Raw genomic sequence first — 26,725 nt, 5'->3', positions numbered from 1 at the left:
CCACTTGAATGATACCTCTGAAATGATCACGTGTTTGGAAGGACATTGGTTCGTAGGCTTGCATCTGCTGTTATGTTGGTCGGTCTTTATTGCTGTTATAACGGAGTGGGAGTTTTCCAAAGTTCTCCCGATTTGCCTGATAAAAGCTGTCAGGAGGTTTGCCATCCCTCCCACAGGGCAGCCTGGGCAGCTCTCGACTGCTCTGAAAACCCTGCGGCTGTTCTTCCCCAGCAAAAGTTACTAGAATGCTGTTTTAGTAGAAAAATACTCATGCTTTCCAAAAAAGCCTCCCTGTCCCTGCAGCGTGTGTCTGCTATAACACAGATGCTAATAACAAGAGAAGGGAGTAGTATTGCTGGTATGCACTTAACAGCAGTAGACCAAAGGTAGTATATTGTGTCTGTGTGTTCAAGCAGCCAATTTGAAGGAACTGGAAGGCATAAGGAAATGACAAATAATTGAACCTTTGTACCTTTGCTCTTTTTCTACCCAAAAGTAGCAGCTCATTAGCAGAGTTACTGAAATAGGTGCATTTTGTTAGTGTTTGAATAAAATTAAGACTGCAACAAAGCACAGGGGAAGCATTGCTCAGTAACATGTGACCTTTCCTGCAGTTATTTCTCCCTTGATGATCACCCGGTTTGTGGAACAAGACAGATAATTGCAGGACACGAGCATCGGCAGCTGTACATACACTGATAAAGTGGGACAGCCACTGTGTTATAATGATCTCTGTGCAAATCCAAGCTAGGGATTTGTCCTCTGCAGCCACTGGGCAGCTTTCCTTCTAGACCTGTACTGTAAAGCTGCGTGGGCAAAGGGAAGGCCTTTCCCAAATGGCAGAACTGACCAAATGGCTGGGTTCTGCTCCCTGTGAGACTCCTCTGGAGGTTCATCTCCTGAACAGGTCTCCTGTGCTCTCTGTGCCTCTCACATCCTTACTATTGCCAGCTTATTTCTCTAGTTCCAGGCCAGAGGAAGTGGCTGGATGATAGCTCACGCAGAACCCTCAGAAGAGAGAACCTTTGCATCTCCCTGCTTGGAGGCATGGAGAAGGTAGCTTTCAATCTTGTAAGGTATCTCTTAGAATGGGATGGGGAGCTATATGGCTGCTTCTGGAGAAAATGTATTGAGGAATCATGCCTCACTGATGGGTTGGCCATAAACTTGCGTGTTGGAGTTCATCTCAGCCCTTGCAGGATAGGTGTTCTTCAGAGAGAGCAGCTTAGTGGTTAAATCTTTGTGTGCTCTGCAGTTAGGCCTTCTGCTGCAGTAACTGATACAGGCAGTTGTGGCATCATTTTAATCAACTGAAATATTGCAGTCATTCTAACCACTATGGTGGGGCCTGGAACACAGCTGCTAAGTGGACTTTGGCTACGCAGGTTGCTGAGTGTGCAACACAAAACTCACCACGTGTGTTTGGTAGTTTGCCTCTGTTTTGTGCATTGCTGCAGGATTGCCTTTCTTCTGTCTTAAGAATGATGTGAATTAAAGCAAAGCTGATAAAGGAGAAAGCGTGCATGCCTAACAGTTACTTTCAACAGAGCAGGTATCTGTACAAACAGAATAACTGATAGGACATCATTACAAGTTACATTATTACATTAGCATAAATGAAGCTTAAGATAGATAAGCATGAGTTTAAGTATAGAATTGTGTCATACCGGGAAAGCAACCCATTGCTTATTCCCTCCTACCATTACATGATTGGTCTATAATGGCAAGATGTATCTGCTCCCAGGGGCTTGCTGTGAGGAAGAGTAGTAGTAAATTAAGATGAAAGCTTGTTTTCCGCCTTATTCATAATAAATGCAAAAGTCTCCCCTGCAGCACTTGCCATGACTAATGTGCCACAGATCACTGACATCCCAGGCCTGAAGCTCACAGCACAAGTTGGGCAGCGCGCTGCCATCAGCTTTTGCTGCGACATGACTCAATTTCCAAGGAGCTGGTGTCAAGCAATGTGAAACATAGCTTTGGCGTTGTTCAGTTTCACCTTCGCTTGGAAAGTAGGGATCATCTTTGGGGAAACAAATGTGTCAGCACATTTTGGAAGTGCTGTGCGACCAAGCAGCTGCAGGTAATTTGTTGTTCTGTACTGTGGTTGAAGGCTCCATCCGTGCTTTGTAAGTCCCCACATCCTCAGGGCTGGCGTGGGGCACGGGGCCAACTCACTCGCAGCTGTTGCTTCGAGTTGGACAGTTCCATAGAGGCAGCCTCTCCTGATGGTCCCCCATGTTACGCTAACAGTTTTTGAAAGTGCATCACTCTCTAGTTAGCTTTAATCTTAGCTACTTTGGTTGGGAAAAAAAAATGAAAGTAAATCTACAGTTGCTGACAGGTATATTTTAATTGCACCTGTTCAGTGAAGGATATATGTTACTAAAAATCCCCCAAAAGTTTTCAGTTAAATTTATGCAGTGGTGACAGCCAGTAGCCCGTAAGTGACTGAAGAGTATTGAGTTTCACACTGCAATTACCCATCACAGCACTTTAAAAGCATGGTAGCTCTGTAGTATCCAGAGCTGCAAGAAGGACAATTAGGCATATAAAGGTCATCTTACCACCACATTTGTTAGCTTCAATTTTATGGCCCCTCTTCTATTCTGCCTTGGTAAGTCCCAAACATTTATACTGCTGCTTGTTTATCAAACTGCTGTCATTGTAGCAGGAAGAAAGCCTTTTTATGAAACCATATTTGGTTCTCATGGTGCAAATTAAGAGGATATTGAAATAAACGTGATGGTGAGAAATTACTTATCTGTAGTTCTCTGGTACTGAAAAGAACGGACAGTAAAACAGGAGCTTGCCCCAGCACCTTCCTCAGCCTTAGAAAACTATTTGCAGAATGGATTTTCTCAGGTTGCCTGCACAATACCTGTGTAGTCACCTGTATGAGCATCCGTGAAGCTGGAAGCCCCTGGGGAGATTTGAGCAATGTACTTCTTGCATTTAAGAAGACATTCCAAGAATTTCTCTTTCCTTCAAGTCTCCCTGTGTGGTTGGAATTAGGAATTGACGTGTGGTCATGCATATAGTCTTGATGGGCTGGAAAGAGCTGTCTGCTTCTATATTTCCAGCTTCTCCACTGGCCAGATGCCCTGAAAGCCCTTCTCGGGGTAGGATTTGCATCACAGATGGGAATTGCAATCAGTTCATGCCAATAGTCGGCATTAACAATCCCTCTGGAGCCAGAGGAACAGTCGTGTCAGCATGTGCTCCTCGTGCAGCCCAGCCGTTGGGTCCTGGTGTGGGATGGAGCCCCTTGGCACTGGCACACCACAAAACAGTAAGCTGTGGAGGGTCGCCCGGCAGTTCTCACTTTGCCTGTTCAGAACCCACTGGGCATTTTGGCTTTTGTTTCCATGAAAAGAGTGCTATGTCAACAAAACGCGTGATTGTTCTCATATATTAGCAATATGAGAATGTTACCAAGATGATTTTGTTCTCCAAAAATAGTGTAAAGAAGGAATCGCTGGCCACTGCTGCCAGTAGTGATCAATACCTGATATTTTTCCTTAAGGTCAGCACAGAGTTTAGGTTTTTGCATTTTCTAGATCTATTTGAGTAATTATTTTCTGCATTCCTTGTTTTTAAATGCACCTTTATGATACAACACGGCTTGTGTGTCCAGAGAGAGAGATATTGGGCACATCTGGACCTCAAATTGGCTCTGTTCATCTACAGAACATAGACAACAAGGACTTTGGAGGTTCTTCTGTCACACAGCTTGCTGTACGGCTGAACGGTTAAAATAACTGATCGAGTTATAAAATATTTATAAAAACTCATAATGGTCAAATACTGACATTTGCCATATTCTAGTTGGAGATAAATTCCTGCTGTCACACATTCATATATATCGATGGCCATGTGTGCCTTCTTGTGGCTCTGTGTCATTCAGTGTATGAATATAAATAAATGGAAGAGTTTGTGCCTATTGAAAGCATTTTGCTCTGGAGTTTGTCGTGGTAGAAGTAAAATGTAAAATAATGCAATCGTGTAAGAGATGGGTCAAATTGCCATACATATTAAAAGAGGCTGCTTTTGATCAGCTTCTTTGAATGTCTGGTATAGCCCCATTTATCTGGAGATCTCAAGGGACACCCAAAACCTTCAGATAAATGGGGGCTTAGTTAATCAGGGAAGCCAGCTGTCCAGCTCCTTCAGCGGTGTAGGGTTCAAGATCATAACCCATCTCTGCAGCCAGGCCATCCCCAGAAATGATTTGCATGCTTCACTTCAGCAGTCTGGCCTTGAGGCTTTTGCAGCACCGCCAGCCAGGCACTTTAGGCTTTCTCTGGGCCCCGCTCAACCCGTGGCATAGCAATGAGCTGTGAAGGCTGGGTTGCTGATACATGCAAAACATTTTTTTAGTAAATAGTAGTTTATACAGCATTGTGCAAGTATTGGTTTCGTCTGAATAATATGGCCGGGCTTCATGTTGGAGGGCAGCTTTACATCATGTGCTCATGCACAGCTGTGACATGAATTTCGCGTTAAACAGATCCGGCTTAATCTTCCAGCATGTTTAAGTAAGTAAAATCAGATCCCTGGTCCTTCAGCGTGAAGGTGCAACAAAAGTGCAGTGGCTGCAATCTTAACAGCACTGTGCTAGCAATTACCACGAGGGAGTCAGGCTTACATGGTGATGGAGAGGAAGCTTCTCGAGACTGACGTTTTAGAGACTGTTTCAGACTGCTGTGATACAAACAGCCACAAATTGCTGATCTCCAAGCCTTCTTCTCCTCATCCACCTTGTACTGGCAGTCTTTGGATGTTCTCTGTTCTCTTGGATTCCCAGAATGCGTTAGAATCGTAGAATCATAGAATTGCTCAGGCTGGAAAAGACCTTAAAGGTCATCAAGCAAGGTAACCAAATTACCCTAACTCTTAATGACTGTCTGCTAAATCCTTCCCTGAGCACCACATCCAAATGGTTTTTAAACACATCCAGGAATGGTGACTCAACCACCTCCCTGGGGAGCCTATTCCAGCTCTTAACAAGGAATTTCCAGGTACAATGGAGCTCCAAAGGATGGAGTGTATCTGACAGACACCTAGTGTAATGACACTGCAACAGTGAAGTGGCAGTTTTCCTTTCAAAGCTTGTTTATGATGTCCCTAATGAAAACTCCTGAAGCTAGGTGAAACTAGAGCTGGCTGCTGTCCTGGTTGGTCACCTGGAGGATGCTGAGCTGCGAGGGATGGTGATGAGGGGTGGCAGGTCTGTGCCATGCTGATGCTTGCCAAGCCTGCATGGAGTCTGTGCGGCCGTGGGTGCTGGTGGTACCCAGCTCCCAGCGGTGAGTTTGAGTGCTTCCCTTGCGGTTGCCCATCTGAATGGCTGCGGTCCTTTGTTTTGTAAGGGCTCTAAGAGACATGCCCCTGGCCTCGCCGAAACCTCACCCCTCTGTTTTTCTGCACGATGTTCAGGGAAACCGGTACGGAGTCGCGTTGTGTCAGCAGTCGTCCGGCGCATTGCCGGCTTGTGTGCTGGACGCGCGAGGCCTTTCATTAGGCAGCGGGACGTCATTAGGCGCAGCGCAGAGCCTTCCCGTCCTCCCTCCCGGCTGGAAGCACGGCCCGGAGCAGGCCGCAGGGCGCACGGCAGGCCGGGCGTTGCGGACGGCGGGGCGGCGGGCTCAGGTGGCCGGCAGCCGTCGGTTTGGCCGGAGCCTTTCAGCGATTTGTCACGCCTCGCTCCCTCCCCGCTGCGCCCGCACGTGCCAGCTCCGCGGCGGAGGGGCTGCTGGCCAGACGGCCGTGCAGCCCGCGCGTCCCGCTGACAGCCCGAGCGTGCGCCGCACGGCCCTGGCAACAGCCGAGCGCGCCGCGGAATAAGCATCTTCGTAATGAGAAGTGAATGGCATCCGTCAGTCCCTTTAGAATAGGGCCCAGGCGTGTGCCTCCTCTCCGAGGAAGTTTGGCAGCCTATTCATTAACAAGAGTCATCAGGAGTTCAGCCCATAATAGGGAGGCAGCCCCGAATGCAGGCGGGCTAATGCTTGCGCTATCAGGAATGCGTTCTCCTGGGCTTAGGGGAGAAAAGGGAGCACCGCTAAACAAATAACGCTGTCAGCAGGTGCACGCTCTGAAACGGCATCTATTGATTCTCTTTCTGCGGGTTTCCACGGGAAGTTTGTAAGAAGATTTATCGCGTATCTGCCCTTCTCCACTAGCACGAGGGCCGGCGCTGCCGTTGTTTCCTTTTCTTGCCGTCGCAGCAGCTCTAGCAACTGGCACGCCATTGCTGCCCCCAGTGAGGCACAACACTACGGCCACCGCCTCCCATTTTTAAGTGCTCCGATTTTATTTTTTTTAAAGCCATTTCAAAGCATTTTTGTTAACATAATGAAAGTCGCAAACGGCACTTCAGTATTAATTAGTAATGCTTTTCAGTTCTAAATACCCTCACCTGCATTATGTTGTCGCTGGCGTTCCACTGTACGCTCCTAATTTCTCAATTTAAATTGCCCTTTTCTCCCCCGTTGCAGCCCTGCAAACTCGTAATGCGTTTCCACACGACAGAAACACAATGGGCATCTGAAAACTTTTGTTTTAAATGAGGAAATGGAGAATGAGATGTCATACGGGCGCCTGCGAGCGCTAATTCATAAAGTCATACGTGAGGTTCTTCAGCCCATTGTAGGTTTGTTTCAGGCGTTATCCCGTTATTGGAAGTGTATGATTCACCTTCTGAGAAAACAGAAGCTGCACACAAAAGGAAAAGATTTGCTTTCTCCGCTCTGAAAAGCTGCCGCAAGCAGGGGTCCTATTAAGACAGCTGGAAAGTTGCTTCAGCTTGTTACGCTTGTAAGTTTTATTGGTGACTGGTTTTTGATTACACATTTGAATGCTGTGTGTTCCAGGTTGCCGAGTTTTAATTAAAAGGCAATAGTCTTGATTTTAGATTGCTTTGTTGTCTGCATTATGCAGACAATAACGCGTGCAAGTTTTTGTGTGTGTGTTGTTTTTTTTCTTCAATCCATGTCATTCATTTAGGACACATAATACTACATCTGCATTAAATATCAACTTCGCGCCCTGGGGATTTGTGTCACTTACTGTTAATTTCTTTTAAAACGCATAATGATCGAGTAAACATGGGGTTTTTTTTCTCTTCTGTCCTGCAGCTTTCCTCCCGGTCTAATCATTTTTTCTAGTCTGACAGAGTTATTTTAACAGCAATACGAACTTCCAGTACAGCTAATTTCTCTTAAAGTTGGGTTGTGGTTTCAAAAAGCCTGCACTGGGGAAGCTGAGGTTTTACCCTTTGGTAACTGCAGCATCCCACCGGATCTACCAAGTCGCTCCTTTCCACTGATGAAGCTAAAAGCATCGTCTGTAATTTCAAGCAAGGAGGCTGCTCGTGTTCAGCAGCGTTGAGCAGTGTTGTGCAGCTCGGGTCCCCTACGCCAGTGTGTGGCTTTGTTAGTGTTTCAGTGGGTTTGCACGTCACGTAACAGCATTTTATTCTGTGCACACAGTTCCTTAACCTGGCTGTTGCAGCTACGAGGAAAGAGCTCTGTATCTTGAAGCAATAATCCAGAACCACAAAGAAGTAATGACATTTGAGGATTTTGCCGCTCAGGTCTTTTCTCCCTCTCCCAGCTACTCCCTGGGTGGAACTGGTGAGTCTCTGCACGTTATTCTTCTCTTTCGCACTAAGAAGCACTTGAGCAGCAGATGTACACCTGTTTTTTGTAGATAAATGCTTGCAAATTTAAGAAGACCATTCTTCCCCTGAATCAACTAATGAATATCAAAAGGAATGATGACATTCATTTTAATTTGTTTTGCATCAGAGCTATTCACTCTGTTCCTTTCTTCAGCTATCCTGTTAACCCTCGAATCTAGCAAGGTTAATGAACTTTCTCTCAGTAATGTGCTCCGGTTCATTCAGGAGTGCGGGTTTCTTGCTGAGCTGGGAATATGCTGTTCAAAAGCTTTGCCTGAATCGGTGCTTACTTATCGAAAAATAGTTCCTCGCAGTAGAAGCCGTTGCTACTAATGCTAAATGGGGATTATGCTGCTGAGATACCAGGGTCAGGGATTAATGAAAAAGAAATGTAAGAATGGTGTTCCGTTGGAAAATCACAGCCGTGTGCGGAACGCTTGCATTTGCCTTCAGTACGTATGAGCAAATTGCAGGCTTTCTTCCAGCACCTGGCCTGGAACCTGTTCAGTTGTTTCGTTTTAATATGTTAGGTGTGGGTAATTCCACATGTGTGTGTGTACACGCCTTTATGCTGGCGACCATTCATCAGCTCCATTGAAAGATGAGCATTTAATGCCTAACTGTGTGAATTTATTCCTTACGTGTCCCATTGAGGTCTTAAGGTAGCATCCAAAGTCCAAAAGAGCCAAACTTCACTGTTTTAAGTAAGTTTAAATAAATGCATCTTCAAAGGAAACACTGATTCTAAAATGCAGATTTCCAGTGCCCTCAAAGATTTGCTTTTCCAACCTCAAGAAGTGTATGGTCACTGCCCGTTGGATTCTTGAACAAAGATTCCTTAATCCTCTTTTTACACTCCTTGGGTGAAACTGGCACTTGCTAATTATTTCCCACTACACTTTCGGGTTGTTTAATAGATTATTTCAGACCTGTATAAATGTTGGAGAACATCTGCTCTATTTCTCTCTCGCCTGACTTGTTAGCAAATATCTCCCATCTAAACTGGAAAAAAAAATTGAAGGAAGAAATTAGATTTCCTAAAATAAATCAGTTACCAATAAAATCAGCCGTGCATCATTGTTTAACATTACTGGCTCCAATCCGTGCGTTTTCAGAGCTTTGTTGGGAGATAAGAGGTATATGCATGTCCTTGCATTGGTCGCCAGTAGCAGCAGGCAGAAGGCTTTGGAGATAAGCAAGCTGGCAGAAGTAAAGGGGAGCCAGTGCTATTTACATAATCGCGCCTCTGCTTCCTGGAGAGGCGTCAAGAAACACAGGAATGGCCTCTATTGATCTTTGTTGAACTGGAATACTAAACAACATTAGAAAAGCTTATAACTTAAAGCTTTGATTAATGTTTTCTACATTAAAAAGTAGAACAGCTGTGAATTAAATTCTTTTATACGCTCTGCCAAAAGTCTGAGACAAAAAGAAATTATCAATTTCAATAGAAATGTAGATTTCGTGCCCACTGTTGTTAGCACTTTGAATCATTTGTCTGTTGATGCATCAGGAGAAGAAGTAGATACCTCAGTATATGTTAGGTGCTCTGCGCATGGTTGTATCTGTTTCTCACTTTCTCTTACAGCACTCTTACAGATCTTTCTCTGGTGAAATTTAGTTGGGCAGGCAAGGACAGATTCATTTGATAAAGCAGTAGTCACACTTTCTGAATTAGGTGATGTATGCAGAATTACTTTGCTGATGTCCGCTTACATTTCTCAGAACACCGTTAGATAATTGGTACTGGAACGTCAGTTTATGATGTTGTGAGTTTATGCTTTTTGACCTGCCACTGTCGGGTCCTGATATTCAGGCTCCAAATGTTGGGGCTTCCTTCCCATTGGAGAAGCTGGAGTCTGGTTGTCATTTCTGGGATCAAAGCCTCCACCTGGTCCCGGGTTATCGGTCCTAATTCCTTCTTGGCCAGTGATGGGCAAGGATAGAGAGTCGCAGCCCAGGCTGCAGCCAGGGACCGAGCGGGAAGCTTCACACAGCAACCGGGTGTTCCTCTCTTATGGGCTCTGTAAGTGACTGTGGGGCAAGAATGAGTCCAGAATAGCTCAGTTGGTGTGTGAAAATAGGGTTTTTGTAATGGGACGAGTCCTGGCAAGGATGTGAATCCATGCCTCAGGGTGTGCTCTCTTTGAAGGAGTCTGCCCAAGTTGTCTGCTCCTTCCATGCGTGTTTAGTTGAGTATCACTAAGAGTTGTGTTGGTAGCTGCCCTGAAGATGCACTGTTACACCAAGCACTGACCGTGACACATTCAATCAGCCTGGAGGCAGCAGGGGCACCCCATGGCAGGACACCCAGCCGGGCGTGTTTTCCTTGGTGGGTGCTAACAAACGTACCACCAGCATCCAGAGGCAGGGTAACCTGTAGCCTGCTGACTCTCAGTGTGGCCCTGGTGCTCTCAGAGCTGGGAAACACCAAGAACAGAGCCCAGCAGCACCCCGTAATACGGAGTATTTCTGCTTTGTTTCCCACTCCGAGCTCCACGCACAAGGCTGACACTGTCTAGAGAGGACGAGGCGTGCTTTGATCTTTCCTTAATCCACAGTATCTTTCCTTTGAAATCCAGAAGCAACCCAGGTGAAGTCTGGATACATTTGCAGCCAACTCTTCACCCCGTCAGTGATCAGACAGGGCTGCAAAGCAATGTGCTGATGGGATGGCCGAGGGGAATTGGTGTGCAAGTGAAGTGAGGGAAGAGGGAAGAAGTGGCTGGTGGAGAAGTGCATGTATGGTGCTGGCACAGGGCAGAGTTTGCTCTCTTTCTCCCAGCTGAAACTGCCAGCCCTGCCTAGCTTTTAAACTTTTTGGGTCAATTTTAAGGTTATTTCTTCTCTGATCTCATTCTGAGTGCCACTTCTTTCTAATCCTGCCATCACTGCCTGCACTCCTGCGTGATAAAAAGGGTCAGCAAGTACACGTTTATTAAAATTAAGATTGGTTTAAGCAGTCAATGCGGTACAAGAAGGAAACCAAAGCGATTCTATGAACTGAATATGTGGCTGCTAATAAGCCGTGTTTTTGCAGTGTTCCTTGGCTGAGCTGTTTTTCTGTTTCCTGAGGCTGTCTCCAGGGATGCCTCCCCAAGGTTCAGACGGGACGCGGGCTTCTTAAAACACGCCTTTGCTTAGCCTCCCATATCACACATAATCCTGCAGGTGCTTGGCTGTACGCACGAAAATAGCTCCCTTGCTGTTTTCAGGAACAGAGCCTTAAAGTCCCTCTACGTATCACAGATAGCCCAGTCCTTCTTACACGCTGCACATGCAGGCTGGTGGGCAGAACGGGCGTCCCTGAACTCATTTAGGGGATGTGCAGATTAGGAACAAAAGATGAGAATACCGTCCTTTGTTGTTAAACTGGTACATTACATGCTGTATTTTAATTAGGCTGGGTATGAGAGGCAGCCCAGGAAATCCTCAGTAATCCAACACTACTGAATTATTCTTATCCTTTCCCTCTGCAGATTTCTCTCCTTTTAAAGGATGGGTTTTTAAGCTGCTATCTTTTTCTGTTCTTGCTCCCTCAGCCAAAAAAAAAAAGGGAAACAATTATTCAACGAAATGCTTGTGTATGCTTTAAAAAGGAATAAAAACTGAACAGGTGCAAACAGATACAAAACGTTCCAACTTCAATTACCTCTGGTGGCTAAAAAGCAGTGGCTTTGTTCATTCGAGACCGGGATCCAGAACTGTGTTAACTCTCAGAAAATGGAAATAGGTGGACCTTCTGGAAGGGAGAAGAAATAGCCCTTTGACCAGAGAAACCCTCAAACAGGGGCAGATTTCTGCTTTGGAGAGAACCTCCAGCCCTGCTTTTCAGCACCGTGGGCTTGCAGTTGGTGCTTCAAAGGGTTAATTGAAATGGGCACACTTGACTGCTGAGAGGACTGATCTAATCACTGCCATATCCAAGTGCATCTGTTCACCATGAGGTCATTCTTGTGCATGCTAATGATTTGGAAAATAAAGCATAACGCTCGACGTTATCAGAAAGGATATAGTGTAAATCTTTACTTTTTTAGTTGCTAATCACTATTGTGGGGCCAAACAGCAGGCAAAAGAATCCCGGATTATCGCTTTCCATTTCAGGTTTTGTCTTTTAAGCATCATTTTCAGAGCAGTGTCAGGAAGCCGTGCTGGAAAACTCTGACATGTGGTATCTGTTGATAAATGGGTTCTTTAATGAATATTATAGCATTGCCCAGGAGCAACACTTGAGTTGAGGAACTATAGACGTTTTCAGCATTCCCCGGTTTTAAAGCCCTGGGAGCAGCGTGTGCTTATTTACATAAAACTGAGATTTTGCAGCCTTTTTGTTGAGAAAGTGACACATGCTTCCCTTTTGTCTCTGGGCTTTTATAGGCACAGAATTCTTGCAGAAAACACACGAGGATACAACAAAAAAAGATTTGTTTTTTAATGCTTTTTGCTCAGTGCGGAGCTTTAAGTTTCCCACTTTAAAACAACAGGAATATTCCAAACGTGGTCAGAAAACACATTTTTGACAGAGGCAAAAGAGAACCCAGTAGGGTGACTCTGAGCATGCAGCCAGGCACACAGTGGGGTTATTTTGGAAGCTGGTTGAGTGGTGACTCTTTCTGACCAGATTGGGCTTTGCTGTTTTTTTCATTCTGACTCGTGGAATCAGACTCCACAACCCAAAGCTTGATTATGAAGCAGGTATGTTTTAATCAGTGCTGCGCAGGCACCGGGTGCAAGGGGGATATTCCGCCTATCTTGCCCAACGTAGGCAAAAGCTTGGTTCAGATATAGGCTGACCTACATAATCAATGATTTTCCCAGAATTCGTATCCGTATTCATTACATTTCTGAGAGCCCATCAGCATATGGTCCCTCCCTCTTGCACGTGCGCCGTGGGCAGTGGGGTCTCCTTCTGGTGGTCAGGGGATGAAGGCTCATTGTCTTCAACAGAAGTAATCCCATCCTGACCCGTTCCTTGTGTAATGTTTCTTCAAGTTTACAATTGAGTTTCGTGATGTTCTTTTTTTATCTGGCCTCACATCCTGCTTACCTGCATTCCTATACCATAGTTAACTCTTGTCCTGTCTTTACTCACATTCCTATACAGTAGTTAACTCTTATCTTGTCCTGTCCTTACATTCCTGTACAATGCTTAACCCTTACCTTGTCCTCTCCTTTTTCACATTCCTATACATACAATGGTTAACCCTCAGTTTGTCCTCTCCTAACTCAATCCCCTCTTTTTCTTGAACCTAGCAATTTCTTTTGCTAGATTACTCCATTCAGGAAAAGGGAAGTTTTGAAATGACTTCCACTTCCTACTTTCTGCCTTAGCTTGTGCTTTTTCCATTCCTCATAACTATCCCCAGAAGTTTTGCATATTCATAGTACACATCTCATTGCAGTACACATTAAAATGGGCAAGATGATTATAATAATATAAGCCACAGAGAGTTGCTTTAGCCATTCAAAATTAGGTAACCCGCTGCTAAGTTTTCCCACAATTCTGTGAATCCGAATGAGGTATCATCCATCGTTACCTGATGCAGTAATTTAGTGTGTTCCCATATTGCCTGTAGATCAGTCTCTATCCTTTGAGTCTTGCCTACGTGAGCACAACAGCTCTGATTAGTTATCACACAAACCCATCCCTCTTTGGCTGTTAGGAGATCCAACGCCATTCTATTTTGTAATACAACCTAACTAAGCATTGAAATCTCAACTTGTAATGCGTTGGTTGCATCCACGTGAGCATTCTCTGTATTATCTCTAGAGTGGCTGAAATATGAACGATCGCTTTCTCCAGCTCACTTACTCCAAGAGATGGGATGAGCCATCTCACAAAGCTGTGGAAACCGGTAGGTTTTTCCACCAAGGGATTTAGTACTCTTCTCACCCGTCTCCAGGGGGTTCTCAAGCGTCCCTGTGGTATTTCCTCATGCACCGTGGTCTGAGGTACCATGTATCCTGCAGTGCATGTTCCCATCCAATTTGCAGGCAGTGCCTTTCGTGCCTGCCCATCCCCACATAACCACCAGCATCCGTAAGGTAATCTGCATGGATTAGACCTACCCTCTTGTTGGGTAGAAGATGTTCCCATTCCCACAATCCCAAATACATTCTTATCTGTAGGCCATGATGAATTTTCACTTGCTCTAGAATCACGCCCTATGCCCTGCTTCCACCTTGTAGTCTTGTTGAGTCCTGATACTGTCCCCGAATTCCCATATTCCCAACTGCATCCTGTACCTGTTAAGTTTCACCACCCAACTTTCACACTAATTTCGCTATCATTTTCCCTGTCCACAAAGATAGACTTAGAAGAACTAATAATCAACAGATCGAACCTCGGGCCCTTTTGTAATTAATCCTCCATTCCATACTTACATTCCCCATGTTCCACCCAATTTGGAATTGTCCAATTAAACACTTCTAACTCGTAGACTGGCACCCCTCCCCTCTGGGGAGGACCGTACGCATCCAACAATTTGTTAGGTTAAAATTTTGGGCTACTGCCCAAGTAACATTTAGGTAGCTATTATCTTCCCAGGCTAAAGCAAATCTTATAAGGTTAATTACAACGCATAGTTTATACATTTTTCTTAATTGTTAGTGGGAGGGTCCTTTCTCCCTCACAGTCCATTGCGGTCGGACAGTCTTCTTCAGGCAGGTGTAGTGTATCCACGGTATCGGTCCTTCCACCTGGGCTGCCCTGTGCGTGGTTAGGAGTGTTTCATAAGGTCCTTCCCACCTTGGTTCTAGAGGAGAATCTGAGAGGGATTGGACATACACATAACCTCCAGGCAATACGTTATGTACCGGACCATCCAGGCCTCATGCCCTGCTATTAAACACCACCTGCTCAATATCCTTTAATTGCTTTCACAACTTAATTACATATCTGCTCAAAAGTTCCTCCCCTGTTTGTGCAGAAGCTCCTTTTTGTACCGGATGAGGTCTCCCATAAAGGATCTCAAATGGACTTAGTCCTTCCTTGGTTCAGGTTTTGTTTGAATCCTTAATAAAGCCAAAGGCAGAGCTTGGGGCCAGGGTATTCCTGCCTCCTGGCCAAGCTTCACCATCTGTAATCTTAACAAATGATTCATTTTCTCTGCTTGTCCGCTTGACTGAGGTCGATAAGGTGTATGTAATTGCCAATCAACCCCCAGTAACGTGCTCACGTGTTGTACTATTCTGGACAAAGGTAAGGGCCTTGGTCCAGGAATTCTGAGGAGGTTTCTTTTGGACCCTGCCTTATAAGGCAGACCAATTGGTTGCTTTAGGAATAGCCCTTTCCATTCCTTTTACCACCCATCCTCAGTAGGCTTCTAAAAGATGTCGTTCTGCTCCTCTACCTGGGTCCCAATGATGGAAATGATGTTTTATATCCACGTTTCCACCCCGCAAATTATCCTCAGCCAGATTCTGGGCTGTTCTCAAAATTAGACACTTTTCCATCTCCGTCATGGAGTCTGGTAATAGCTGGATATCACTCCAGTTGGGATTGTGCTGCCTAATCAAATACTGGAAATGCCGTGTTACTCCCACCGGGTCACTTGGAATTCCTTAGCCACCTGTTTCCAGGTTTCCAGATCAAAAGAAGACAATGGGACCTTTAGTAAGATATGTGTCCCATCCGGTCCCACCGCCTCCCTCAGGGGGCCTAAAAGAACACTTTGTTGCCTCCTAGTTCCAGTGGCTATAGGGGAGTCCGGGAGGGTTTTGGGGGAAGAGTCTTCCCTTTTGGAGGGCTCCCTTTGTCCAGTGGTAGGACTCCCTGCCCTGTTGCCTGATAATGGTCCAGTAAATGAGCAGAAGTCTTAACTTCAGTTAGTCTAGTGCACTGTTGTCCTATACTGCATGCAGAGCAATGGCGTTTTATCCCTCCGCTTCCTGCTGCCCGCCGATCCTTTTCTAATGCTAACACTAGAGGATCTCGTGGTGCCCCCATCCCACATTCTCTTTGCCACTCAGGATGATTCCTGAGGGTAAAGAACATACCAGCGTATGCTGCCTCATCCCATTTACCTTAAAAATAGCATCAGTTGCAGAATGGTATTGTACTTCAGTGTCCCGTTCAGGGGCCACTTTTCCCCATCATCCAATTTATACAATAACCACCACTGAATACAATATTTTATCAGTTTTCTTGCTTAGAGTGCCCCCAGGACCCCCTGCAGTATTTCACCAGTGTACCAGAACACATCTGAGGGATGTTCTTTTAGGTATTTCCTTTCCCTGTGAGCCTCCCATAATGTTGTCTCACTGGTTCGTTGTTGCCCTAAGGTTTCCACAAGTAACTCTTCATACTCTAAAATTTCCCACTCTAAAATTTCTGGACACGAACGACACCACCAACCCCGATACATTTCTTCACACACTGGACGGCATATAATATAAATGGGGCAACACTCATTTTCCAGGTGGAATGCACACCTTTCCTCAGGCCCCTCTTCCCAATTAATAAACTCCCATCGCTATCCCGATCTATAAGCTTCATACAAACACAAAAACACGTATGGATGGACAGATGACACAAAGAACAACTTGTTGCTTCGTCCATCCCCGGCCGTTTCCCTGGTGGGAGCACGGAACCACAGCTCAGGACTCCTCTTTCACTCCGTGTCTCAGCCACGTCTCACTCACACCACATGCACACAATGCCAGCTGAATCAATCCTGCACGTGCACTGTGGGCAGTGGGGTCTCCTTCTGGTGGTCAGGGGATGAAGGCTCATTGTCTTCAACAGAACCAATCCCATCCTGAACATTCCTTGTGTAATGTTTCTTCAAGTTTACAATTGAGTTTCATGATGTTCTTTTCTTATTTGGCCTCACATCCTGCTTACCTGCATTCCTATACCATAGTTAACCCTTATCTTGTCCTCTCCTTACTCACATTCCTATACAGTGCTTAACCCATATCTCGTCCTGTCCTTACTCACATTCCTATACAGTACTTAACCCTCAGTTTGTCCTCTCCTCACTCAACACATGCTTCCCTTTTGTCTCTGGGCTTTTATAGGCACAAAATTCTTGCAGAAAACACACGAGAATACAACAAAAAAAGATCTGTTTTTTAATGCTTTTTGCTCAGTGCGGAGCTTTAAGTTTCCCACTTTAAAACAACAGGAATATTCCAAACGTGGTCAGAAAACACATTTTTGACAGAGGCAAAAGAGAACCCAGTAGGGTGACTCTGAGCATGCAGCCAGGCACACAGTGGGGTTATTTTGGAAGCTGGTTGAGTGGCAACTCTTTCTGGCCAGGTTGGGCTTTGCTGTTTTTTTCATTCCTTGTCTTTGCATTTTGCCTGAAGATCTGTAGGATGTTGAGGCAGTTCTGCCTGCTGGGCAGAATAAAAGTCTCTCTGAGTTCTCACTAACACTTGTGCATCATTTTAGGGAATATTTTTAGAGCTGAATATTTGGAAATAAACATCTGAAAGCAAATAGCTGTGCCGTGATACTGCTTACAGCAAGCATGGCATGTGCCAGGCGTTGAGTTCCAGCAACACGAGCATGCTGCCTGACATGGAGCAAAGGAGGCAGGGCTGAAATCAAGATGTCATGGAGGATGCTGGGATGCTGAGATCCTGCCTCCCATCGTCTCCAGTTGCAGATGTCCACGTATGGATTGGACCGTTCCCTGTTTGGCCACTTGTAAATGGCTTCTTGTGTGCTCTAACAAAACATGTTCCACACCTCCGCAGCCCACACATACTGAAGCATCTTCCTTCGTTTGGGTGAAATGCTCTCCTGGCCATGGCTGCTGCTTGATAGCAGAGAATCAAAAGATTCCCAGTGAAATTTCCTGTTGGACCAACCTGACCTAATGTTGGGGGCTTCTGCAAAGCCCTCACAAGTACTGTTTCTCCCCAGAGGTGCCTGTCAGCAAGACACAAGGGGGAAATCCACCCCACATAGTGCACTCCTTCCCTCCTTCTCACATGCTGTCACCCAGGCTGCAGGGAGGGGAACTCCACACCACTGCTGCTCCCGTGGCAGCTCAGACCCTCTGCATTTTGCAGGATGTGAGCTGTGTGTCTGTTGGCAGCGTATTCTCATGAAAGAGAAACACTGTCTGGTGGTATTCTCTCTTTGCAGAGGGATCCATCACCCATTTGTGGGCACGGTGTGTGTGTGCAGGGGATGGGTTTGTACATAGAAGTTACTTTTCACTTGTATGGCCCAGTGGTATGTATGTTGTTCACGCTGTGATTTTTTAACCTGGCCACAGTGTAACAGCAGTTCAGCCCTCCAAGAAGCCTCCAATCTTACCCGATTTCAGATTTTATCTGCTAGCAGTGTTGTTGAAATGAGAGGAGGCTGAATGCCCGGGCTGCCACATCTGCACATTTGGCAGAAGCTGAAGAGGACTCACTTTGGGCACCATTTCCTCCCCACCCCTGACCAGCAGCACACCTCAGTCACCCTCTGTCCCCATGTCCCCCCAGTCGGCTCCTGGCCCCATGTGCACCGTGGGTATGCTGCTCCTGTATTGATACCATTTTGTGTTCTCTCCCTTTAGATTAGAGTGTGTAACGGTCTCGTTACGCTAATTGCCGCAGGTAAGAGCCGTGCTTCCCGCAGGCCATGCGTCGCGCTCCATCGCTAACGCTCTCCTCCTTCTCTTCCACCTCCTCCTCCTCCTCCTGGTGCTCTGCCCTTGGGTTTGGGCTTTGTCCCTGCCTCTCACTAAGGCTGAGCTGCACATCTCACCTGGCTCCTCGTGCTTTGAGACTCCCCTGCTTGCTTGAGTTGTGAATTTGGAAGGGCTCAAGCCCTCCGGTGACCCACCTGCGAGCCAAAAGGAAATCCATCTTAGCTAACAGCCATCAAAGCTGCTTGTTGCTTCTTACAACTCCTAATTCCATACTGCCTGTGTACCCTCTGGAGCAAGCACAGCCTCAGAAGGGCCAAAAAATAAAAGGGTGAATCCTCCAAAAAGGCCCTTAGCAGCACCTCGCCCTCCGAACAAACTTGCAGGCTTCCCCTGCGAGGAGGCGAAGCAATTAGAGTTTGTGCCAGACGGCTTGCAAGTGGAATTATAATATTTGTATGAAAGCCTTTATCTTTTGTGGCTAACTCTCGCTCACTCTGCAGCTGCTGTCTCCCTATCAATCACAGCCAGGGGCCGCACGCGCAGCTCAGGACTCGCTGGGGGAAGGCTGGGACTGCAGGAATGTGCGGGGCTGCGGGGCTGCAGGATGGACGTGGGGCTGTGGGACGTGGGGACGGGAGCTCCTGACCCACATCCTGCCTGCAGCCTTTCACTCTCAGCGAGGCATTGTGGGGAGCATGCATGAATATTGCTGCAGCTCGTCCTTTTGGGGGAAACTGTATTATTTTGACCATCTGCCATGCCGCTTGACTGCAGGAATGTAAAGTGTGACACCTCCCTCGCACCCCCTCCTCCCCGCGCTGTGAACAACACCGCAGGTTTTCTTTTGAATCCTGAACTGACAGCTCCACATTTTTCACAGAGAATGCCTTTGCACATTAAGTCATGTTTTTCACCTTTTTTTTTTCCTTTTTAATGCGGTATTTCCCTTTCAGTCAGTTGTCTTGAAATATAAATCTGGGACTGAAAGGTTCCATTTGAAATGCCGACGCCAGGTTGTAAACCAGCTATGGGATTTCAAAGGAGCAGAGTGGGCTTTGGACCTCAGCCTTGCAGGGTTCAGTGCCTGTTCACCAAAATACCCACAGTTACATAGAGCAGGGCCCCAAGATTTAATCCTTTTAGTAAGGAAGCAAAATGAGGCTCAGCCTGTGCTGGACAAACATTGTTGAATTTCCAAGCTCTGAGCAGTCCCAAGATTCATGCAGGTTGTCCCACTGTACTGGGGACAACACAGCCAGAAAGCCCAGCTGGGAGCAGGCAGCCAGGAGGCACAGCCCACTGCTGAGCTGGAAGTAGGTTTGTGCTGCAGCACACGGCCATCGGAGCGCAGAGGTGCTCGGCCACAGCCATTAGGTTGGGCTCCGAGCACTGCTCCAGGCTTGCAAGCACCGGGGCACAGCACTGTACCTCCCCCTCCAGGAAAAAAACACACAGAGACTTAGTTACAACAAGATTTAAAAATACTGCAGCCCAGGGGAGCTAATGAAATAACACTGACACCGAGAAATGCCTTGGGATGGGTGGAAACCCCAGCAGCAAGAGCAGCGCTGTGTTGCAGCATGCGTCGGTATTCCCCGTGCGCGTCTGCACCACAGCCAGGCAGGAGCTGCACACACTCCAGCTTTATTCACTGCCCTACAGTTAATAGCTGTCCCCTCAGCTGTTCTCATTCTGACAAGCCATTAGTCCCGACCTGCAGCCATAACCGCCTCTGGGGAGGTGCTGGAGAAGGAAGCCCGTGAGCACGGTTCCTGATGGGGGTCCACTTGCAGTAGTCAGAAAGACCCGAGGTTCTGTATCTGCAGAGCGGCTGTTGGGATGCGGACACGCACTGCTTGTCCCTGTCCTCAGCCCGCCTTCCCCTGCCCGCTGTCTCTTCCAGGCTGCCTCACCGCCAGCACCAGCGCCGACCTCGCCGTCCCCGCAGGAGCAGAGCCAGCAGAGCTGACCTCAGCGCCGCGCAGCGCCGGCAGCAAAGCCTGCGGGAGGCTCCGCCGCTCTGCCAGCGCGCTCAGCAAGGCTCCCAGCTGACACCCTGCACCCTCCAGGGAACCCCTCGCCACGCACCAGGCTCTGCTCCTCGCCTGAAGGACCCCCCGCTCGGGATGGGCGCTTGTTGGAGGGGATGGGCAGCAAGCACTTTTCCCCCCACCTCATCGCACGAGGGCACGGAGCAGCGCTGATGCCCATTGCCTCACGTCGTCTCAGAGCACTGATTTCAGTCATTCCGTCCAACGAATTGTGGGCCGGGGGGTTGTGACAAAGCAGAACTGAGCTTTGTAATGATGAGGCACGTGCCGGATGTCCTCCTCCGCAGCATGGACGAGTGATGGGGTGCTGCTCAGCATCTGTTCCACCTCTGCTCCCGTCCTGTTTTCAGCAGCCATCCGTGGCAGTTGTTGTGCACGGAGCAAAGAATTAGTGATAATCAGAGAGGCCCATTTATCTGAAATTCAGGAGGCTGCTGCCAATTTCATAGAATGGCGGCACCTGCTCTGAAATCGCTCCGTTTACCCGTGCTATCTTGTTCAGGGTCATCCATCACCACCTATTGTGGAGCATCCGTCCACACACCAAGGATGCTGTGGCAGTGCACGAGCTGGGCTGCTCTCCGTGCTGCTGCCCCAGTGCAGGGTGAGCCGTCCCCTGGCTCCACATGTGGTTTGGAAAGGAGTCCTCTTCCTCAGCCCTGCCCCCAGGGCTGTTTCATCCTCCACAGTAACGCTTGCAGTGGCTGTGCAGTGTGAACTGCTGTCCACATGTGGAGAAACACCCAGCCACGTTTCTTTCAGAAGATGAAATGCTGCACATCTGCCTGACTGCTTCTCACCGGGGTGTGACTCACCGCAGGACGGCGCGCTCCCCACGACACCACTTTGCCTTTTCACAACACTGGGGCAATAATCGGCAAGGGGAAGCATCTCTGATGAGCTAGAATACAAACCCATCTGAAGGCTCCCAAGGAAATGTAACGTCCTGATGGCACTTTGTGTAGTAAGCAAATCTTTCGGACGGGAAATGTACTTCACTCTGCACGTGTCACAGGTTTCCAGGGTGAAAACTCACAGCTCCTGCTCTAGCTTCGGGTTTTGGATGTTGTGGACACTGGTGTGTCTGCCCAGTTCCTGGGTGTTGCATCAGATACCTCCAGCCTTCCTCGTCCTCCTCAGGTCTCACTCCCGTTGCTTTTTTGTTCAACTGTTGTTCAGTTTTTGTGTTTTTGGGGTGTTGTTTTTCTTTCTGAAACGCCACTTAGCCTTGAAGCGCACACCTCTGAACTCCATGTGATGTATCGAAGTGATGGGAACTGAATAAAACGCCCCGCTGTGCCGTCTGCTTTTGCACTTCCTACACGTTCACACGAAGGACTGCTGTCGTGCCACCACTCCATGCTGCTGCCGGGTGGATGCAGACAAGCACTCTGGGCACTGATGGTGGCAGCCCTGCCATGGGGCTCCACGCAGCAGTCAGCTGACGAGGCGCACGGCTGGGGTTGGGGTGAGCGCAGCGCTGCTGCAGGCACAGAGCTCCGCGTGCCGAGCGCTTGGAGTGCCGCTCCGCCTGCCTGCCTCACCCTTTGCTTTTGTTCCCTACCGATCGGGGAGGGGAAGTTGGAAAATAAACTGTGTATTTTAATTTATTTCGTTTTTCGCAGCGGAACACGCCAGGCTGTCTTGTTCTTTAGTTACCCAGTGGTCTGAAATCATTTCAAAGGCGTTCTGAGTAAAATGAGCCGTTTCTCTTTGGAGCAATACTCATCCCTCTTTCAGGGGAGGATTAATAATATTTTCCCGATGTCAAAACAACATCGACTTGTGAAAATTCAGCATTGGTTGCATACTGTGCAGTCAGACACGGAGCTGCTCCGTTCCCCCGGGTGCCTTGAGCAGAGTGAAGCCACACTGTGATGGTGCATTGTGATGCTGGAGCTGCCATCCCAGCCAGGGCAACTGGGGGAGAACGGGGAGGGCTCTGCTGGGCTGAGACCTGCAGAGCTGCTACTGAACGTTACTTCTGTACGGCTTAGGGACAGCTAACTCAGAGGATTCTCTTCTAGTGAATAAAAATTGATCACAGAAATGTGTTTGTCTGTTTCTGTCACCACCTAAAGGAGAGGTTTTGTTTCTCATAGGATCACAGAATGGTCGGAAGGGAGCTCGGCATCAGTGACAGCACCATCGCTGGCTTCTTCGGAAGGGGCTTGGAAGCTCTCACTAATAGTAATTACAGAGCATTACCAAGCCCCAGAAGACATTCCTTCTATAGCATTCATTGCAGGAGATGCGTGATGACAAGGCTGCCCTTCCTAAACCGTGTAATGCCTCATTGCTGGGAATTTGCATGGGCATTAGAAACAAAACCTTTCTAGCGGCGATTTCCTGCTCTGCGGAGACATCGCTTAAGAAAATGAAGGGGGTTTGTGTGCTCAGTCATAATTATGTCAGGGGTGCTTAGGCATTAACACCCGCTTATGCCAGCGGGAATGATACGGGATTATTTGGCAGTGGGAAAAGCTGCTTTGAGATCTCTCTTTTTCTGAAGTTCTCACTTCAATCCCCGTTTGCACACCTTGCCGTGTCCATCAGCTGGGAGCATGGCATCGCCCCGCTGCTGCACCCAGCGTCACGCTGCCACCGCCGGCAGGGACAGCCTATGGGATGTCACAGAGCACATCAGCTGTGTCACGATATGCATCAGTTACACACGACAATATCATTAATGGTATATGCATGCTGTATAATATTGAGTGCACCATGTAACAGGATATACGATAAGCAACCTGATCTAGTGGGTGGCAACCATGGCCACAGCAGGGGTTGGAACCCTGAGTCCCGATCCTAAACCTCACCCATAACCCTAACCTGGACCTACGTTGCAACACCCGGTCCCAAGCTGTGGCGCTCAGTCTCGTGCCGTGATGCCTGCTCCCACATCACAACTCCCCGTGCACGGGGCCATGCATTGCCCAGCACTGCAGGATGCTGGCACACCAGCAGCAATGTCCGACTGCTTTTCCACTCATTTAGAATCAGCGACAGTTTTTCAGCAGGTTGATGGGAAGGAAAGGAAATCTGAAGGCAAAGTTCTGCGGGCCCATTTCTGGATGATTTCCTGCTTCCCGCCTCCCTCCTTTCAGCAACCGCTGTGCCCGGTGCTGCTCCCAGTGAGCCCTCCCAGCCGATGGCTGTGGGAACGGCTGCTGGTCCCAGCCCTGCTAAAAGAAACGCTGAGCAGCGGCACAGCAGAGAATCTCAGCTGTTCCCCCACCAGCCGCCTGTGCCGATGGCACCGCGGGGAGAACTGCGCAGCGCATCGCCCGGCGATGGTGTCGGAGCTGCATTTCTCAGCACCCTGAAGGTTCCCGTAATTAACCTCCCCGCTTCTTTTCAGTTTGCAAACAGTCCATTTCAGACCATGTGTTCAGCTCTTTGTGCGCTCCGACGGGGGCCAGACCCAGCATTCTGCAAAACAGGCCAACAGATCGGGCCGTGCATGCAGCACAGCCTCCATACCTGCGCTCCCACTGCCTCAGAAATGGGAAATTGCCTTTCAGGTGGGATCAGCATTTTCTCATGCACCCAAACCTGTTCTCTCCAGCTGAGCTGGGAGCCCTCAGCAGATTGATTTGTTAGCTGACAGGAGGCTTTGTTTGCACAGCGCCGGCCGCTCCTGGCTGCCGGGTGGTGAAGAGATGGCACCGGGAAGGAAACACCTGGTGCTCCCTGGGGCTGCGGGGCCACATCGCGTGGGGCTCACAAGGGGTGAACCCCGGTTCTGGGGGGGATCTGTGGCAGAAACTTGCTTCCCCAAACCCTACAATTGCTCCTCTCCGTGCTGCTCCCCAAGCACCAGCCCCTACCATCACATCCCCCTGCATCCAGCACGGCAACTGAGCTTTACCCCGATGTTCCCCTACCAACCATGGCAGTTGATCCGATTTTATCTCACTCTTGGCTATTGGGAAGCCAGCAGCAATAGGAAGCAGCTATTTTGGTTGGATGCTGCCCCAAGATGGGTGGCCTTTCAGGCCTCACCGATGGGCCTCAGTGCCCAGCAGGGTTTCAGCACAGGCTCAGCTCCTTCTCTTTGAGGAGCTCCAGGATCGTAGCTGCCCAAGGGAAGCAGCACACAGCAGGCAGCCCCAGAGCAAAGCAAAACTCACCAGCCCCATCCTGCCACCTGCATTTTGGGTGCTGCCGGGCCACGTTCTCCTCTGCAGATCATCAGCTATGACAGCTTCGCCCAGACCTGACGTCAGCCCCGGCAGGACGAGCTTGGTTTCCTAGGAAGCACAGCACAGCAGCCCGCTGCTTTCATGCTTTTTGGTACTTTTTAGCCCAACCTTACAAGGAAACCCAAACCAAAAAGCAGCGACGGCAACTCTCTTTTTCTCCCGCACAGCTGCTGCACACACACTCTACTCTCCCCAGCAGCCACAGCAAAGCTCAGTGAGGGCATCCCCTGTCCCACACCGTAGAACACAACAGCCTCAGGCACCTCCAAGCCGAGCAGCCCCGCGTTCCTTCCTTCTCCCACCCTCCATCGCTCCATATCAAAGGCAGCCGAGCGCGCAGCGGGCAGGCAGAAGGCAGGCATGAATTGGAAAATACTTTTATTTGAATAGTAAATAATTATACAGTCGAAACAGTCCTATCGAAGCACTCTATAAATAGCTAACAGGTACGAAAATAATGTGTGTAGAAAAAGAGATTGCATCTAGGAGTGAGAGCTGTCGGCGGCGCGGGCGGACGGGTTAAGGTCACGTGGTTTATTTCCAGGTATAAAAGTTAAAACCTTTATAGAAAAAAAGAAAAAAGAAAAAAAAAAAAAAAAAAAAAGAGATCACAGTGAGATGGTGGGGCCGGGGGACGTGGGGAGGGAATAAAAAAGCGCGTTAGAGCATCTGCGATCAAATAATATCCATCTTCATCATTAATATAAATAAATAAGGAATAAATAATAACGCGAGGACTCGACCCAACACATACAGACGGCGCGGCGCGGGCACGGCACGACTTAAGGCAGTTCTACGCGTCCCGGAGCGGAGCGAAGGCGCCGGCGCTGCGCCGACCGAAGCCTCGCCTCTCCTTCGTCCTCGAGCGCAACCCGAGCGGCCGGGGAGGGACGGGGGCGACGCAGGGCGCAGTCCGCGGCTCAGCAGTGCGGCCGCAGCGGCACCTGCAGCAGCACCACCTGCCTGTTCTCGGACGGGTGGCACTTGTTGATGTGCCGCGTGAGGCCGGGCGAGCTGTAGAAGGTGGCGGGGCAGTACTTGCAGGGGAAGAGCTGCGCGGCGTGCAGCAGCCGCAGGTGCCGCTCCTGGCTGCTCTTGCTGGGGAAGCTCTCCCCGCACACCGGGCACGGCCGGGGCTCGGCGGGCTCCGCCGCGGGTTCGGGCGCCGGGCCGGGCGCGGCGGGGTGGCCCAGCAGGTGTTTCCTTAGGTAGGCCTGCCGCCGGAACCGGCGGGCGCAGCGCGGGCACTCGAACAGCCCCTCCTCGGAGCCCGCCTCCGAAGCGCCGCCGGGGCTCGGCGTGTCCCGCTCCGCCGCCGTCGCCGCCGCCTCCTTGGGGGGCTCCGCCGCCTCGGGGCCGCTCTTGGCGGGGGGCCGCGGTTTGTGCCAGCGGCGGTGCGAGGCGAGGTTGGCGGGGCAGGAGAACACCTTGTCGCACTCGGGGCAGCGGTACTCCACGCGGACGATGCGCGAGCAGCGGTGCTGCGCCAGCGCGAAGGGATCGCCGTACTCCTCCTTGCAGAGCTGGCAGATGAACTCGCCCAGCGGCCGCGCGCAGCCCCCGCGCCGCGCCGGCGCCTCCACCGGGCCCTCCTTGATGCGCAGCCCCAGCACCGGGGACGTGGTCACTTCGTCCTCGAAGGTCAGCTTGCGGATCGCCTTCGCCTTCTTGCCGGCCGCGGCCTTCTGCCGGCCGGGCTCGGCGGGACGCTTGGAGGCCGGAGCGCCGCCGCCGCCGCCGCCGCTGGGGTTGGGGGGCGGCCGGGCGGCCCAGAGCTTGAGCTCGGCGGGGCCGAGCAGCAGCGGGTCCATGCTGCTGGGCACGGCGGGCGCGGGGAACGACTCGGCCGAGACGGGCGAGCCCAGGCTGAAACCGCGCTCCAGCAGCGCGTCGCGGCTGACGGGCCGCGTGGGGCTGCGCAGCGCTTGCACGGGGCCATCGGGCGTCCCGAAGGGCACGGGAGGAGGAGGCGGCGGCGGCGGCGGGGCAGGAGGGGGAGGCGGCGGCGGAGCGGTGGGCGGAGGGGCGCGCACCCGGTAGGACACGGGCGTGGGCCGCCGGCTGCGCTTCACCAGGAAACCGCGGGGCATCTTCGGGCGGGCGGTCCGCGCCCGGCGGCGGCGAGCGGCGCTCCCTCCTCCTCCAGCCCGCCGCCGCCGCCGCCTTTAAGAGGGCCGGGGCCAT

The 26,725-nt window shown here is 49.6% G+C and overlaps 2 protein-coding genes across 6 annotated transcripts in view; one reads left to right on the top strand and one right to left on the bottom strand.

The window, feature by feature from the left end:
- Positions 1-20,434, top strand: part of RALGAPA2 (Ral GTPase activating protein catalytic subunit alpha 2) — a 120,184-nt gene extending 99,750 nt beyond the window's left edge. For 3 of the 5 annotated variants that reach the window (XM_042895277.1, XM_042895276.1, XM_042895280.1), the window contains 2 exons: positions 7,516-7,637; positions 20,189-20,434. In XM_042895277.1, the coding sequence (XP_042751211.1) occupies positions 7,516-7,637; positions 20,189-20,337 (271 nt within the window). In that variant the 3' untranslated portion in view covers positions 20,338-20,434. The other 2 variants (XM_042895281.1, XM_042895279.1) reach the window with 2 other exon arrangements.
- A 5,027-nt stretch (positions 20,435-25,461) lies between these two features.
- Positions 25,462-26,725, bottom strand: INSM1 (INSM transcriptional repressor 1). The gene is given in 2 exon segments (XM_042895077.1): positions 25,462-26,680; positions 26,682-26,725. Coding segments are annotated over 2 exon segments (1,263 nt in total).

This window comes from Lagopus leucura, unplaced genomic scaffold (assembly GCF_019238085.1).
Source record: "Lagopus leucura isolate 7727_CA_CO unplaced genomic scaffold, USGS_WTPT01 Super-Scaffold_73, whole genome shotgun sequence".
NCBI lineage: Eukaryota > Metazoa > Chordata > Aves > Galliformes > Phasianidae > Lagopus > Lagopus leucura.
Note: the sequence above shows the minus strand (reverse complement) of the source record. Positions and strands in the feature narration are given on the sequence as shown.